Source organism: Salmo salar, chromosome 02 (assembly GCF_965601325.2).
Source record: "Salmo salar chromosome 02, fSalSal1, whole genome shotgun sequence".
NCBI classification, from domain to species: Eukaryota; Metazoa; Chordata; class Actinopteri; order Salmoniformes; family Salmonidae; genus Salmo; species Salmo salar.
Window position 1 is genome coordinate 65225702 of NC_138292.1, and position 17125 is coordinate 65242826.

The following is a 17125-nucleotide window of genomic DNA, read 5'->3' on the forward strand; positions in this document are numbered from 1 at the left end:
TGTGTGTGTGTGCACGTGTGTGTGTGTGTGCACGTGTGTGTGTGTACATGTGTGATTTTCTTCTCTTTTTTCTGTTCGTTTTTTGTTTGAGAGAGAGAGAGAATGGCCATAGGGAAAAGGTGGCATTGTGGGCCATGACACAGCCTCTGTTCTCAAACTACCTTCTAAATCCCGCTCTGCCTCCCTCCATTCCTCCTCTCTCCTTCCCTCTCCTTCCTTCCATCCCTCCTTCCCTCGGTTTTATCCTCAGAGAGCCTTACACTACATGACTATCAATGACAGGGCCGTAACATCAGATAATACGATGATGAATTATTTAATCTCTGCCCAGCTCAACACATCTGTAGGGGGTTGGATTCCAACAGAACCCTCAGAACATTTGGAATGTTTGGGTTCCAACAGAACACTTGGAACTCTTTCATCAGTTCTGATGCCAGGGTGTCTGTGTCTGTGCCTCACCCTAACTCAACTCTTACACTACCTCACCCCCTGGCCCACTCTCTGAGGTTAGCATCGGTCCTACCAGGGTTGAGCACATTCAGGAAGTAAACTGAAATTCAAATTCAATAATGAAAAAAAGTACATTTATTTTCAATGATTTGTCAAACAACTCAAAAGGATAAGCAATTTATTAAAAAGTTGTTTAATTTATGAAGTTTAAATTCAAATTATTTCCTGAATTGAGTGACTTCAATTTGAATTGACTCCAACCCTGGCTCTTACAGTAAGCAACAGTAACCAACAGGTACACGTACTGAGGTCAGCCTTCTCATCCCTGGGTGCTATGTCAACATTGCACCATTTGGCAAATACCAATAGTTTGTGTCCTTGACACAGTGCGTCCAGTGTAATCATTGATCATGCATAATCATGAGTGGGGCTTTTTTGAGTGGGCAAATGATTGTATTAGGCCTACTGTATGTGTGCTTTTCCAATGTAGCACAGAGTAGATATCTGGCTTTGACATCAGTCCACTTAGGCCTACCTATAAATCTATGGAAATAGATAGCCTGACTTTGATAGCCAACTTTGACCTTGCTTCACCCCTGACCCTGCTTCAAACTAAGGTCTACATGCTCCGGTCCGCATCTCTCCTACAGTAACAAACAGGTACAAATACAGACGTCAGCCTTTTCATCCCTTGATGTTCTGTCAATATTACACTGTGCCCATTATGAGTAGTAATCATCAATATGATAAAGCTTGGATGTCAGTTCACTGACCCTTTAAAAAAAAAAAAAACACTATTTATAATAAATATTTAAATCCATGCTTGTGTTCAAACTGTGATCTGAATATGATGAGATGTGTTTGTGTGGCGTTTTGTCGAAGCCCAGTATATGAAGCAAACAGACAGATGGGAGTTTTAGATCACATTATCATGTGGATTTGGAATAAAATGTGGTCTGTTACGATGGTGAGAGACAACATAGCGTGTACGAATGAGAGTGGGCGTGTGAGAGAAAAAGAGATTGAGTGAGAGAGAGAAAAAGAAAGTCAGAGAGAGAGAGAGAAAGAGAGAGTCAGAGAGACAAAGAGACAGAGCGAGAGAGACAGCGAGAGACAGAGAGAGATAAACAAACATAGTGATGAGCTGCATCTGACATAATGTGGGTGAATCACCACAGTGCGGCTGGGTTATCTTTCTCTCTCTCTCTCTCTCTCTCTCTCTCTCTCTCTCATCCCCCCTGCCTGCCAGTAGAACAGAACAGAACCGCTCTGTGAATAACACCATCTGACCAACAGCAAACACAGTCTAGTCCATGGGCAACAAAACATTCAGAATATGCCCAAGATGTGGACCGCAGCAATGCAATGCAGCTATCTCCCCATTCTCTTGTTGGTGCTAGTTCTGCTCATCAGCAGGGGAGACTGTGTTAGGGCTGCGGTCAATGCCACCGTACTTGACTCCAAAGGCAATCCAACTCAAACTGTAACCAAGGACAATGGCTTTAATGGCTACAATTCAGAAAAATTAGGGGCGGATAGGAATCGCGATTGCACCTGCACCGAATCATGGAGTGGTGGAACGCCAGGGCTGTGACCCCTACACACGCTTAGTGGTTCCCTCCGGACAGGACACTGGGTGGCCCTGCTGCAGCGTGGCAACTGCACCTTCAAGAAAAAGATTTTCAACGCCTCCGTCGTGCTCGTCCACAACAACAGCTCCAAGGAGGCCACCGTCCTAATGGCTCATGAAGGTACGGCTGATACGGTGGCTGTGATGACCACCGAGTATACGGCAAGGAGATGGTGGGCCGGCTAGAGGAACCTGGCGGTGCTAGTGACCGTCGTGGTGGGCTGGCGCGGCGCGGCCAAGAACACCAACTTCTCCACTAGAGGAAGTGGAGGCTACACCACGTTCGTTACTGCCATGTCTTTGTGCTTCATACCATTACACCTCTGTTTTACCACTTAGATACTTGAAGTTCAACCAATCAAACCAACTAAGAAGTGATGTACTTGATATGCAGTGGTGGAACTAGAGTTTGGGTGGCAAGGGGGGGGGGCCAAGGCTACTTCAGGGGGTCCATAGACCGTGACAGAAAATTAGAGTGTAACCTTAACCTGGCATCTAAGGAGCATGAATGAATCCTATGATTGCTGATTAGAGGTAGGAGTGATAATTGACTTAACCTGGAGTTCTTCAATGTGGCAGATAGTGTGGTCCAAAAGGGTTACTTCACTAGAATTCTTTAACATGAATAGTCAGTGTCTCTACATCGGAAGTGCAGCTCAATTTCTTTCTTTCCTTCTCTCCCATACACACAGACACACACTCAGACACAGACACACACACAGACACACACACACACAGACACAGACACACACACACACACACACACTGTATTCACATTCTGGAGAGACTTAGGTCACTCTGTTTTTATGAATATATAATCTGGGTCTATAAGTGTTGAACATCCAAAATATGTTTAAAGCTCAATCACCAAGGAGATAAGATAGCATTTGTGTGTTACATAAATTGCATAGTTTATTTACAAAAAAGTAAATTTACAAAAAACACACTGCAATTTGGCATACCAGGTATCAAGCAGAAACGGAATTGAAAAATACAAATAATTTTGGTGTCCATCAATATTACAAATCATATTTCATATCATATATCATATTTATGGTCATATATTATGTTAACTAATAGCAAAGAAAAGTTTTGGAATTGGCCTAATCAAGACCAAATGAAATCCGTGTGACATGATACCCTTTGGATTGATTATTTTTGTTACACTCGTTGATGGAAGGATTGGACCAAGGTGCAGCGTGGTAGGCGTACATCTTTCTTTCTTTATTCAATGAACACCGAAACAAAACAAATACAAACGAAACGTAATGTTCAGTAGGGCTACACAGCACAGTACCAAAAACAAGATCCCACAAACTAAAGGTGGAAAAAAGGCTGCCTAAGTATGATCCCCAATCAGAGACAACGATAGACAGCTGCCTCTGATTGGGAACCATACCCGGCCAACAAAGAAATAGAAAACATAGATTGCCCACCCTAGTCACACCCTGACCAAACCAAATAGAGAATAAAAGGGACATCTAAGGTCAGGGTGTGACAATTTTAGAATGTCAGTGTACTAGCTAGTACACAGTGCAGGTTTTAGTCATGACCAGAGGGACCGCCTAAGTGCCAAATTATCCTAGATTTAAAACAGCATAATTCTGCGGTTCTGGTGAGAACTGGCAAAATGTTTCACAAACTCATCCATGTTGAGGCAACGTGCCCTCCTTGACTCAACACTGAGAATTCCGAGGTGACTTAGCCTGTCATCAACCATTGTTGTCCTAAGGTGGGTTTTAATCATTTTTAAAGCTGAGAAGCTTCTTTCGCAAGAAGCACTGCTGACTGGTGTAACAACAGAAATCTTACAAAGTCGAAATAGCTCATGGAAGACCTCTTTATAAGGTTTTAGAAACACAACAAAGTCAAGGAGAGTAGACGGTCTGTGTCTTCCACTTTTCTCTCTCCTATCAAGAAGCCGCTTGGTTTGATGAACCTCATGTTTGAGGTCCTCTAAATCTTACTCAAAGGTCTGACCAAAGGCAAACAGGGGCTTCTCATTCAAGAATGTTGTACTCTTTGGGTTGAGAGACTGGACCCCTTGCATTATCTCGCAATTCTTCTTTGAAAAATGCCTCTGCAGCTCAGCTGTGACACTGTCAAGCACTTGATAAAAGATAGCTTCTTGGAACCTCTCACCATCACTTTGGTCACTATTTTTCTGTCCTACAGTGCTCATCATCAATGAGTCGTGAAATCTTAAAGTTTGTTTTAGGCTGTCTTTTACACACTGTTTGTACACTTATTTTGCAGTGCTCTGCAATCTCTTTAACCTCTTTCCATAGTTCTCCAAAGTAACCCTCACTTCTGTAGTCCTGTAATGTGTCTGTAAGGGCACCTACTAGATCCACAGCCCTTGCTAGGTCAAGAGAGCTTGATTGGAGCATGTCAGAAAGACATTTGGCATCACCAAGCACTTTACAAAGGTAACCAAAAGCCCTATGAAATGTAAATCTATCTGAGAAAGAAGGCCCCTTGCCTCCACTGATCTATCACCACTATTTTCAAGTGTGATATCCTGTAGCACTCTCAGAACTGCTGGAAGCATGTCCCTCAGATTACGGCATTCCATGTATCTGCATGCCCACCTGACATCTGTAAGTCTCTGTAGTTCCCTGGACTGCTGCTGTGGATACAGCTCTTTCTGAACTGCAAGCCACTTGAGATGGACCTACGAGCCAGATACAAAGTTATAAAGCTACCGCAGGAGAGCAAAAAAATGAACTGCCTCAGGCACTGATTTTACAGCATCGACAATGTCATGTCTTTGGGCACCATTAAACTGAAGACATGTTTATCAAAATAACTCCCTGTAATTATTATTACGCGATTAAACTGATTAATCGTTTAACTGTAATTAACTAGGAGATCGGGGCACCAAGGAAAATATTCAGATTACAAAGTTATAATTTTCCTAATATAACTTTCCTATATTATAACATTATATATTATATTATAGTATCTGACCGATTATCTTCTGGTTTAAATGGTGTATTCTTTACCTCGTCCAGTCTCATTCCAAACGTCGTAAATTGTTGTATCTGCACGAACCCAGTCTTCACTAAGTCATCCATACATCAACTGTCTTAAAATCATTTATTTACTAAACAAAGTAATTCACAGAAAGCATACAAACAGTAGTTATCGTCACAAAGAATTGGTAGAGTAATGTGCCCTAGTGGGCTAAACCGGCATGGCGGCTTGTTAAACAAACAAGGGGTTGGGGGCAGCGGAGAAGGCAAAACAATGTTGATAAATATTAACAATTGATATGCTAATCCTTTGCGCATGAACGCTCACTCATTTGAGAACAATTGCAATCAATATATATTTACGCTCAGTGTGTCGCCGGGATCCTTGTTGGAGAGTTTTTGTCCTGTTGGAGAGTTTTTGTCCACGTTCTCTCTCTCTCTCGGTTAGAATGGATCTTTCAAAGCGACATTCATTAATGTCGTTATAGAATGGATGTTTCGTCGGTCTTCGCGTTCAATGATATCAAATTTCTAGCTGCAGACTATTAATTAATATCAAAGACTTGTTATTATTCTGTCGGTATCGATAGTCTAAAAGTTTAACCATGTGGTATGGTTAAACTTCAGTAGAGGAATGCATGGTCAAACCTTGGCTCTCTCTTCTGAGGTAAGCTGGTCTCAAGAAAGTAACCCTGGGTGGGCTTATATACTGAACGTAGAAAACTGTCACATGACGCCTTGTCCTGTCTGTGTCCCTGGGGGCGTGCCGATGACTGAGTTAAGCTTTGAACAGAAATACAATTCTATCACATTAACATCAGTACATAGCCTCTCAACATATTCCAAATAGCTTTAATCTTATTAAATAATTGTATACAACCATTAGATGTAAGTCTCACCGCTGAGGCTAGTATATAAACCTTAGTATGGTAATATGGCCATATTGTCTCTAATGAGCCTCACAAAATTGTACCAAGCAGACCAGTTCGTAGCTGGATTCTTCACCTGATCTTTTATACCTCTCCAGAACATAAATGTCGTTCGGTTCTCCAATTCTGTGAGGTGGAAGAATCCTTTGTTCTCTCCATGAAAACACTCTGTCTCTTTATACTGGGGCCATGGGGCAGGACATTCTCCTTTGGAATTTTACGACCGCCTTCACACAGCCTTGTGTCAGAAGTATAGAGGTCGGGGGATGGTGCATAGAAAAGGCCTGGTGCAGAGGGAGGGGGTTCAACTGTGCTCTCTGTACCCAGAGAGAGGGCAACGTCATGACAACAAGAACCAAATTCAAACAATGTGCATTACAGTGCACATAAAATGCAAATCTTGCACTGTTTTTAATCCGTGCAGACAGACCAGAATGCTTTCCGCTCATGACGGATGCACCGTCATAGTCTTGCCCCACAAGATTATTTCTGTAGTCCAGACCATGTCTTTCAAGGCAATCTATTATCATTTCTGTGAGACCTGCTGCATCTAAGCTTTCAGCTGACAGAAAGTGTAAAAAGGTTTTAGTACCTCACAACTAAAGACTTTTGTTATTTTTTCTTTAACTCTTTGGTTTCATCTGCAATTACACTAAAAACTTCACTTTCTTTTACTTCTCTTATTATTTCACTTTGTACCATCTCAGCTCAGCCCTCAAGAACTTCCTTCTGGCTTGTGTACTTACCATTGCCACATGCATTCATCCTTTTCTCTTCATCCTTTTCTCTTTTCTCTATGCTTTGCTATTTCTTCTAAGATTGTCAAAAAAATCACCCTTGTTGTGAGAGTCATTAGACTCTCGATGACCTCTCTGCGCTATATTTTGAGTGGCAGTTAATGAGAAGCACATCTGCAATTGTTTTAATGTAAGTACAGTTTTCCTCCACTTTCTTTTTCTGGTCCTCATTTATGACATCTAACATTGATGAGTTGTTGTCAATAGCCCTTTTATGCTGATTCCAAGCATACATAGCATTGATATGATGCTCTGCCTTTGAATGGAGCTTCAACCCAGAATCTTTAAACGGCACCTTTTTCCAGTTACAAAAACCTGACTGTGATGTGAAGGCAGATTCAGGTGTATTGGGCAGAGAAAAATGCCTACATGCGAAACAATAAGTCAGAATATTACAGAATATTCAAGCCTTGAATTGTCCTTATACCAGGAGCTGTTGAAAGCCCTTTTCCTAGTGCCATGCTGAGTTCTGGGAAATGTTTTCAAACACGGCTGTACAGGGCCCTCTTCTCTGGATCTTGAAATGTCTGAAATACACGTTAAATAATGTGTCATATCTCTATGGAAATGTATAATTAAGGGAGCCACAAGATTAGATTCTAACAGCTGCTAACTAAAATGTGTAGTTTAAAGTATAGGCCTGGCCTACCATTGGGTCCTTTTGGAACAGAAGTCTAATATCTCTTTTCATGTTTAATTGACTCTATGCAAAAATAAGACAGTCTATGGTTACATCTAAGCATCCAATTACTCACATTTTAGTCCAATCTCAATCTTAATTACAAATCTCCATTATCATAACTGTTAGTTAAATTCAACTACAAGCCTAAGTTACTAGTTAGATCATGGCTAGCCCTACTCTGCAGTAACTGAACTAGCTATCATTTCTTACACCTTTACGATAGCAAACAGGCTATCTGCAAATTGTGGTCATCTTTTGAGTAATGTTAACAGATTGATAATAACAATTGCTCGTTTTGAGTTAAAGTACGAAAATCTGAGTTAATGGATTTCAAATTGCTGAATGTTAACTTACTAGTTACCCCACATTAGCTAAACATTCGTATACTGTAACTTACAACACTGCACTGTATAAGCTTGTATTACTAGCGCAGATGTAAACATAATGTTAGGCTAAATTGGAAACCGATATCTCTTATCTGATTATCTGTCTGTTAATGAAGCCAAAGGTCTAACATTAACTTACACACCGACTCAACTTTCGTAAAAGTTGTTCAGGAAACCTAAACCCGATGCTAAACCTTAAAACTTACTTCAAATATGATGCTTTCGCCAATTGCGAAAAGAGCTCGTGGAGCTGTGGAAATATTCTCTCTTCTTCTTCTTCTGTATGTTCTTCTTATTCTTATTCTTCTGTATCTCGCAACCAATGTTAATATTTTCTATTCCTCGTCCTCGACTTGAAAAACGTGTCGCCAAACGTCAAAATAAATGCTTCTTTCAACAAGAGGTGAAATGAGATGTTAATCAGTATCAAACTGCCAGTAGCGAATGACATTTTGGGCTGGCACACAGGGTGGTCAATCAGATGTCAGGCATGTCCAGTGCCACCCCGGACACCCCTCTGGCTCCGTCCCGGTTGATATGTACATGGTATGTACACTGAGTGTACAAAACATTAGGAACACCTGCTCTTTCCATGACATAGACCGACCAAGTGATGTCACTTGTTAAATCCACTTCAATCAGTGTAGATGAAGGGGAGAAGACAGGTCAAAGAATAGTTTTTAAGCCATGAGACAATTGAGACATGGATTGTGTATGTGTGCCATTCAGAGGATGAATGGGCAAGACAAAAGATTGAAGTGCCTTTGAACAGAGTATGGTAGTAGCTGCCAGGCGCACTGGTTTGTGTTAAGAACTGCAACGCTGCTGTGTTTTTCACACTCAACTGTTTCCTGTTTCTGGACATTTATAAGAAATCCAGCTATGCCCTCAGACAAACAATCAAACAGGCAAAGCGTCAATACAGGACTAAGATTGAATCCTACTATACCGGCTCTGACGCTCATTGGATGTGGTAGGGCTTGCAAACTATTACGGACTACAAAGGGATGCAAGCAACACTGAAGCATGCATGAGAGCACCAGCTGTTCCGGACGACTGTGTGATCCCGCTCTCCGTAGCCGATGTGAGCAAGACCTTTAGACAGGTCAATATTCACAAGGCTGCGTGGCCAGACGGATTACCAGGACATGTACTCAGAGCATGCGCAGACCAACTGGCAAGTGCCTTCACTGACATTTTCAACCTCTACCTGACCGAGTCTTTAATACCTATATGTTTCAGGCTTACCACGATAGTCCCTGTGCCCAAGAAAGTGAAAGTAACCTGCCTAAATCCAGGCTGTATCACCACCGGCCGTGATTGGTTGTCCCATAGGGCGGTGCACAATTGGCCCAGCGTCGTCAGGGTTTCTAGGCCGTCATTGTAAATCAGAATTTGTTCTTAACTGACTTGCCTATTTAAATAAAAAATAAAATAAAAAATGACTACCGGCCCGTAGCACTCATATCGATAGCCATGAAGTGCTTTGAAAGCCTGGTCATGGCTTACATCAACACCATCATCCTGGAAACCATCATGTAGTGGGGGTGCTTTGCTGCAGGAGGGGCTGGTGCACTTCACAAAATAGATGGCATCATGAGGAAGAAAATGATGTGGATTTATTGAAGCAACATCTCAAGACATCAGTCAGGAAGTTAAAGCTTGGTTGCAAATGGGTCTTCCAAATGAACAATGACCCCAAGCATACTTCCAAAGTTATGGCAAAATGGCTTAAGGACAACAAAGTCAAGGTATTGGAGTGGCCATCACAAAGCCCTGACCTCAATCCTATAGAAAACTTGTGGGAAGAACTGGAAAAGCGTGTGCGAGCAAGGAGGCCTACAAACCTGACTCAATTACACTAGCTCTGTCAGGAGGAATGTGCCAAAATTCACCCAATTTATTTTGGGAAGCTTGTGAAAGGCTACCCGAAACATTTGACCCAAGTTAAACAATTTAAAGGCAATGCTACCAAATACTAATTGAGTGTATGTAAACTTCTTACCCACTGGGAATGTGATGAAAGAAATAAAAGCTGAAATAAATAATTCTCTCTACTATTATTCGGACATTTCACATTCTTAAAATAAACTAGTTATGCTAACTGACCTAAGACAGGGAATTTTTACTTGGATTAAATGTCAGGAATTGTGAAAAACGGAGTTTAAATGTATTTGGCTAAGGTGTATGTAAACTTCTGACTTCAACTGTATGTGAGAATGCTGTTCATTGACTACAGCTCAGTGTTCAACACCATAGTGCCCACAAAGTTCATCACTAAGCTAAGGACCCTGGGACTAAACACCTCCCTCTGCAACTGGATCCTGGACTTCCTGACGGGACGCCCTCAGGTGGTAAGGGTAGGCAACAGCATATCTGCCACGCTGATCCTCAACACGGGGGCCCCTCAGGGGTGCGTGCTTAGTCCCCTCCTGTACTCCCAGTTCACTCACGACTGCGTGGCCAAGCACGACTCCAACACCATCATTAAGTTTGCTGACCACACAACAGTGGTAGGCCTGATCACCGACAATGAGACAGCCTATAGGGAGGAGGTCAGAGAGCTGGTAGTGTGGTGCAACCTCTCCCTCAATGTGAGCAAGACAAAGGAGCTGATCATGGACTACAGGAAAAGGAGTGCCGAACACGCCCTCATTCACATCGATGGGGCTGTAGTGGAGCGAGTCGAGAGTTTCACGTTCCTTGGTGTTCACATCACCAACAAACTATCATGGTCCTGTTGGGTTCTGAGGATATGAAATATACTTATTAATGTCACTGACAGAGAGAGGGTAATGTATAACATTGACATTATGTCAGGATATGTTATTGTTAGCCATCAGGGCGCCTATGGGAGGAAAAGAGACACAGTCTGGTACGAGTCAACATGACAGCCGTGAGTTGGGGAGCAGTGAGCACTTTGGGGCAGAGATCAGGTCAGATGACGTGAGGAAGAACAGACACTAGTCAAAACTAAGGTTTTGACTAGCAACATAAATGCATTGTCCAGGTGTTCGATCCTTTGGGGTGAATAAACTTGGTTTAAGCTTTCATAGTGTCCGTCGAGTTCTTACTCTGATATTTAGAAACTAACAGTCCAAACACACCAAGACAGTCGTGAAGAGGGCACGACAACACCTTTTCCCCCTCAGGAGACTGAAAAGATTTGGCATGGATCCCCAGATCCTCAAAAAGTTCTACAGCTGCAACATCGAGAGCATCCTGACCGGTTGCATCACCGCCTGGTATGGCAACTGCTCGGCATCAGACCGTAAGGCGCTACAGAGGGTAGTGCGTACGGCCCAGTACATCACCGGGGCCAAGCTTCCTGCCATCCAGGACCTATTACTAAACAGTGTCAGAGGAAGGCGCCAAAAATGTTCAAAGACTCCAGTCACTAAAGTCATGAACTGTTCTCTCTGCTACCCTACGGCAAGCGGTACCGGGAGCGCCAAGTCTAGATCCAAAAGGCTCCTCAACAGCTTCTACCCCCAAGCCATAAGACTGCTGAACAATTGATCAAATGGCCACCTGGACTATTAACATTGACCCCCCCCCCTTTTGTTTTTACTCTGCTGCTACTGGCTGTTTATTATCTATGCATAATCACTTTACCCCTACCTACATGTACAAATTACCATGACTAGCCTGTTATTTTATTGTGTTACTTTTATAAAAAATTTTACTTTAGTTTATTTAGTAAATATTTTCTTAACTCTATTTCTTGAACTGCATTGTTGGTTAAGGGCTCGTAAAAATACTTAAATAATAAAAAAAATACATTTTTTTTTATGTGTGTGTGTTAAAATGGTTCAACACACAAAGGGCATCCAGCTAACTGAGCACAACTGTGGGAAGCATCGGAGTCAACTTGGGCCAGCGTCACTGTGAAACGTTTTCAACACCTTGTAGAGTGCATGCCCCGACGAATTGAGGCTGTTCTGAGGGCAAACGCGGGTGCAACTCAACATTAGGTAGGTGTTCCTAATGTTTTGTCCACTCAGTGTATACGTTCTTGCGCTAACACTTGCACTTATCTTTTGTTACTATCACTGACTTTGCTGATATTGTGGAACAGTTTGACTTACTATGACTGTGATATGTGGTTGTCTTACCTACCTTAAGATGAACGCATTAACTAAGTTGCTCTGGATAAGAGTATCTGTTAAAATACAAAAAAATAAAAATAAAAATATCACTTCATAATATCCCTGTAGAACAGAGACACCTAGTGGTTAAATTATACATTTGCGCTTCACTCACACTGCAGATAACTTACAAATTAGAAACAAACTCAATCATGCAGAGTCAAATAAATGTATTAAAATTAGCAAATTATACAAATAAAACTTTTGAGAAAAGTGATATTAAAAGTATGACGTTATGAATTATATTAATATGAAAAGCCTTGCAAATAAATACATTTATTCAATTGGAAATTGTACAAAATTGTTCTGCTTGGTGTATTTTCAATGTTGTTCAGTTGAGGTGATCTGTCTCCATGAAATTAAGATGCTAGTAACTTTTACCAAATGAAAAGTTGATATCTTAACCACATTTGAACCTTAATTCAAGAAAAATCTTAGCCTTAATAAAAAAAAAAACATCTTTAGATAATTTACAGGAAATATTAAGATCCATAAATATAATGTTGGATATTGGAAACAACCCATATTTGTATGAAGTTCCTTGTACAATGTTTCAGCCAGAATGACACTCCCCAGTGACACAGCCTGTATTGACCTTTGAACTTTGTGTACATTTTGGGTGGTAATGTTCTAACCTAGTTTCCAGACTACATTCCACTGGACGTCTCCACTGCAAGAGCAGCAAGAGGAACTGCCCCTCCCTACCTTCAGGCTATGCTCAAACCCTACACCCCAACCCGACCACTCCGTTCTGCCACCTCTGGTCTCTTGGCTCTCCCACCCCTACGGAAGGGCAGCTCCCGCTCAGTAGTCAAAGCTCTTCTCTGTCCTGGCACCCCAATGGTGGAACCATCTTCCCCTGAAGCTAGGACATCAAAGTCCTGCCCATCTTCAGAAACCATCTGAAACCCTACCTCTTCAAAGAGAATTATAAATAATCCCCCTCCTCACCTCGAGCCCCCCCCCCCCTCCAAGAAACATTAAAGAAATCCCAAAATCCTGAACCAACACTTGCTTTTGACTCCACCCCCACCTTTCTAGCTCTGACTTTGCTGATAACTACTTTATTGAGGAGAAGAGTAGTTACTATGCCTGTGATATGTGATTGTCCCACCTAACTCTTACTGGAAGTTGCTCTGGATAAGAGCATCTCCTAAATGACTCAAATGTAAATGTTTATTTTTAGTGTTGTCAGTGTGTAACTGTAAGTCTCTTCGCTACTTTAGCTGTTTATAGTGTGTGGACAACGTGTGTGTGTCCACTGTATATCTTTGAGTAGTCACGTCTCCTCTTCATCCATGATAACATTACTCTGCCCAGTAGTTGCGTGTGCACCGCGTGTGTTGATTAGATTAGTGTGCGAGAGAGAGAAAGAGAGATGTAGACAATAGAGAGAGAGAGAGAGAGAGAATGAGAACCAGAATGACAGTGGAGAGTGTGTATATACAGGTACACACATATTAGTGTGTAGGATCTCACACAGCCCCAGTCATACCCATCCTCCACTCCTCTCATCATGTGTGTCTCTTCATGTGCAGGGCCAGGTGGTCTGAGCGGGAGAAGGCTCTCTGACACTGCAGACACGCGTAGGGTTTCTGACCCGTGTGTTTACGATAGTGACGGGTCAACTCGTCCGAACGGGCAAACTTCCACCCACAGCCCTCCCACGTACAGTGGTATGGTTTCTCCCCTATGGAATCAATAGCACACAAAAGCAACCAGTGTCAAAATCAGTTGGCTCATAAGTGACTTGTTTTAAACACTCCGTAGCAATTGTAGTCCCTCTGCATTTGTTGATACAATGTGTTGATAATTCATAGTGTAAGTTGTATCCTATTCAATAGGGTTAATGCAATCAAAGATCCTTGGGACGTCCATACCCTAACCCCTACACTAACCCCTAACCCCTATCCTTAACCTAACCCTAACCCAACCTTAACCCTTACCTAACCCTAACCCTTTCCTTAACTGTTTTAACAACTTCAATGGGCTGACGTCAGAGTTGGGACGTCCCAAGGATCGTGTAGACTTTTTCTATTCAATAGCCATTACTACTAAAAGCGATGAATCATTATTCATCCGTATGAAGTTGTCCATCATGCAGTTCTGCCTATTAGCCGTAATGTATTCTAATCCCTAGAATATGCATTAATGCCTCAATATCTGTGTAATGTATTCTAATCTCTGTATTCTTACCTGTGTAATGTATTCTAATCTCTGTATTCTTACCTGTGTAATGTATTCTAATATCTGTATTATTACCTGTGTAATGTAATCTCTGTATTCTTACCTGTGTAATGTGTTCTAATCTCACCTGTGTAATGTATTCTAATCTCTGTATTCTTACCTGTGTAATGTGTTCTAATCTCTGTATTCTTACCTGTGTAATGTGTTCTAATCTCTGTATTCTTACCTGTGTAATGTATTCTAATCTCTGTATTTTTACCTGTGTAATGTATTCTAATCTCTGTATTCTTATCTGTGTAATGTATTCTAATCTCTGTATTCTTACCTGTGTAATGTATTCTAATCTCCGTATTCTTACCTGTGCAATGTATTCTAATCTCACCTGTGTAATGTATTCTAATCTCTGTATTTTTACCTGTGTAATGTATTCTAATCTCTGTATTCTTACCTGTGTAATGTATTCTAATCTCTGTATTCTTACCTGTGCAAGGTATTCTAATCTCACCTGTGTAATGTATTCTAATTTATGTATTCTTACCTGTGTAATGTATTCTAATTTATGTATTCTTACCTGTGTAATGTATTCTAATTTATGTATTCTTACCTGTGTAATGTATTCTAATCTCTGTATTCTTACCTGTGCAATGTATTCTAATCTCACCTGTGTAATGTATTCTAATCTCTGTATTTTTACCTGTGTAATGTATTCTAATCTCTGTATTCTTACCTGTGTAATGTATTCTAATCTCTGTATTCTTACCTGTGCAAGGTATTCTAATCTCACCTGTGTAATGTATTCTAATTTATGTATTCTTACCTGTGTAATGTATTCTAATTTATGTATTCTTACCTGTGTGCGTGCGGAGGTGAGACTTGAGGTGGGAGCTCTTGGTATAGGTCTTACTACAACCTGAGTATTCACAGCTGTGTGTAGCAGCTCTCTTCTTCACCACAGTCCTGCGGCCGTTCTTCCCCTCCAAGCCTCCAGGGGGAACCCCTGAGGAGGTGATAACTAGGTGGGGCTGCTGGTGCTGGGAGTAGGGGAAGTGGTTGGAGGAGGCTTGTTGGTGGTGGTGGCCGTGGAGGTTGTAGTCTCTCTGGTTGCGGTACAGACCCAGGTGGTGGGGGTAGTTTTGGAGGAAGCTGTAGTGGTGGGTTCGAGATTCAGAGGTCATAGAGGTTGTCATGGAGACAGGTGCTTGGAGGAATCTGCCATCTTGAAACGTCATCATGGAAGTGTGTTGTTTGGGGTAGTAGTGTCCCATTCCAAAGTCCCATGATTTGGCCTTAGTGAGGACAGCAGTGGCTCTATCTCTGCCATGTCTCTCCTGGTTACTTCCGGGGTTGAAACCATACTGGTCCACGTTTGGTTGAATGGGGAATGATGATAATGATGATGATGACCAAACCTGTTGGTTGTGAAGTTCTGGTATGCCTGAACCAATGGTCTCTAAGGGGGTGAGCAGCTCAACCATCAGGCTACTGCTGCCCATATGAAGCCTGTCTGGACTTATTTGGTCCGTCAACACCCCTCCTCCATCATGGTAGAGTCCAGTTTGGTCCGGCTGAGGAAGACGCTGAGTGTTGTAGTCCAGAGAGGGGTTCAGCTCAGGTGATGGGCTGCTCCAGTCTGACAACAAGAACTCCATGTCCCATGAGGGTTCACTTTCATCGTCCAGGTGAGGAAGAACTGGCTGCTGGTCACTGGTGTTGCCAGGTGACGTCCTCTTGGTTTGAGAGTCCAGACTGAGAGCGCCATCCTCAAATTTCCACACCTTGTGTGACAGTACAAAAACATCAGTTCATATCGAGCCTCTCTTACTAACTTCACATACATTTGTAAATAACCAAACAACACCCACTAACAAATTAAAATAACAATTTTATAATTAAATCATAGTTTTGTAATAACTTTTTAAATAAAATCCATTTGATATTTGAACAGATCTTAAATCAAAATCAACGTATAGTCCTAAATGTGTTGGCTTTGTTGGGGATGAGGCTGTGCTCACAGGGAGTTGCGAGTCAAAACATGTTGTTCAAAGAAAAGTTGATGGCATTTAGACACTAGCCCCAAGACTCACCCTCTTAAAACAAAGTAATACAAGTGACAACCCTTTTTATTGTTTCAGCAAAATGTAGAAACCAAATAAAAGTAACAAGTGGAATACGTACCTTCATATTGTCATTAGAGTGAACAAAGTTTGAGAAGGAGCTGAAGGATGGTAGCACAGCACCTTGTGGCCCAGCCATCTGATCAGTTCGAGTTAGACGTCGACTTTACACAGGTTACAGTGGTGACAGTAATGTGAGGTTTGTATTTTCTTCTACATGACCATCTCACAATGGTTAGACTATTGCAAATTATAAGTAACCAGTCATCCTGAAAACAGTTACACCTGTCTCTTATCCAATTCCACATGCCAAGTAACCTACTTTCTTTTTACAGTTGTCGTCTCTCCGTTCTACCCGTCTACCGCCCCCCCCATCTTTCTCTCTCAGTTGTGAACGTGACTTCAAATCTTCTCTGTTCATGTATCTTCTGATGACTGTTGGGGGGTGGGACGTAAGTGTGTGTGTGTGTGTTCTACGCCTACTCCTTTTCTTACTCCAGTCCTCTCCTCTTAACCAGGAGAAAGAGTGAATGAACAGTTAAGCTATCTCCCCCCTCGCTACCACTCCCTGTTTTTGGATCCTGAGCAGAAATCTATAGCCAGCAAAACAATTCCAAAGAGAAAGAGAATTGAAAAAGAACAATAAATAGATGTCATTCTAGCTAATGAATGTTTTGCACAAAACAACTGAAAATGTCATTTCAAGTGTATTAGAATTGTTGTTTCTCTGACATGTTATGGCGTACAGTGCAAGCGGAATACCATACTGGCATTCGCCTCTTCATTCAGCTTCATGATCCAACTCAAACTCCCCTCCCCCACTACTA

At 41.8% G+C, this 17125-nt stretch overlaps 1 protein-coding gene across 1 annotated transcript; it reads right to left on the bottom strand.

Moving 5' to 3' along the window:
• Positions 1-12152: 12152 nt before the first annotated feature.
• On the bottom strand, positions 12153-16730 carry LOC106589620 (Kruppel-like factor 1). Its single transcript, XM_014179823.3, has 3 exons — positions 16360-16730; positions 15035-15959; positions 12153-13687 (listed from the first exon to the last, which is right to left on the bottom strand). Exons 1-3 carry the CDS (start codon positions 16435-16437, stop codon positions 13512-13514), a joined length of 1179 nt encoding a protein of 392 aa, XP_014035298.1. The 5' UTR covers positions 16438-16730; the 3' UTR covers positions 12153-13511.
• Between the last annotated feature and the right edge of the window lie 395 nt (positions 16731-17125).

Excerpts from the sequence above, each read along its gene's own strand:
- LOC106589620 (XM_014179823.3), bottom strand. The coding sequence starts at position 16,437 with ATGGCTGGGCCACAAGGTGCTGTGCTACCATCCTTCAGCTCCTTCTCA. Across the intron at positions 15,960-16,359 it reads ACTCTAATGACAATATGAAG|GTGTGGAAATTTGAGGATGG; the intron begins GTACGTATTCCA and ends CTGTCACACAAG. Across the intron at positions 13,688-15,034 it reads TCACCTCCGCACGCACACAG|GGGAGAAACCATACCACTGT; the intron begins GTAAGAATACAT and ends TTGATTCCATAG.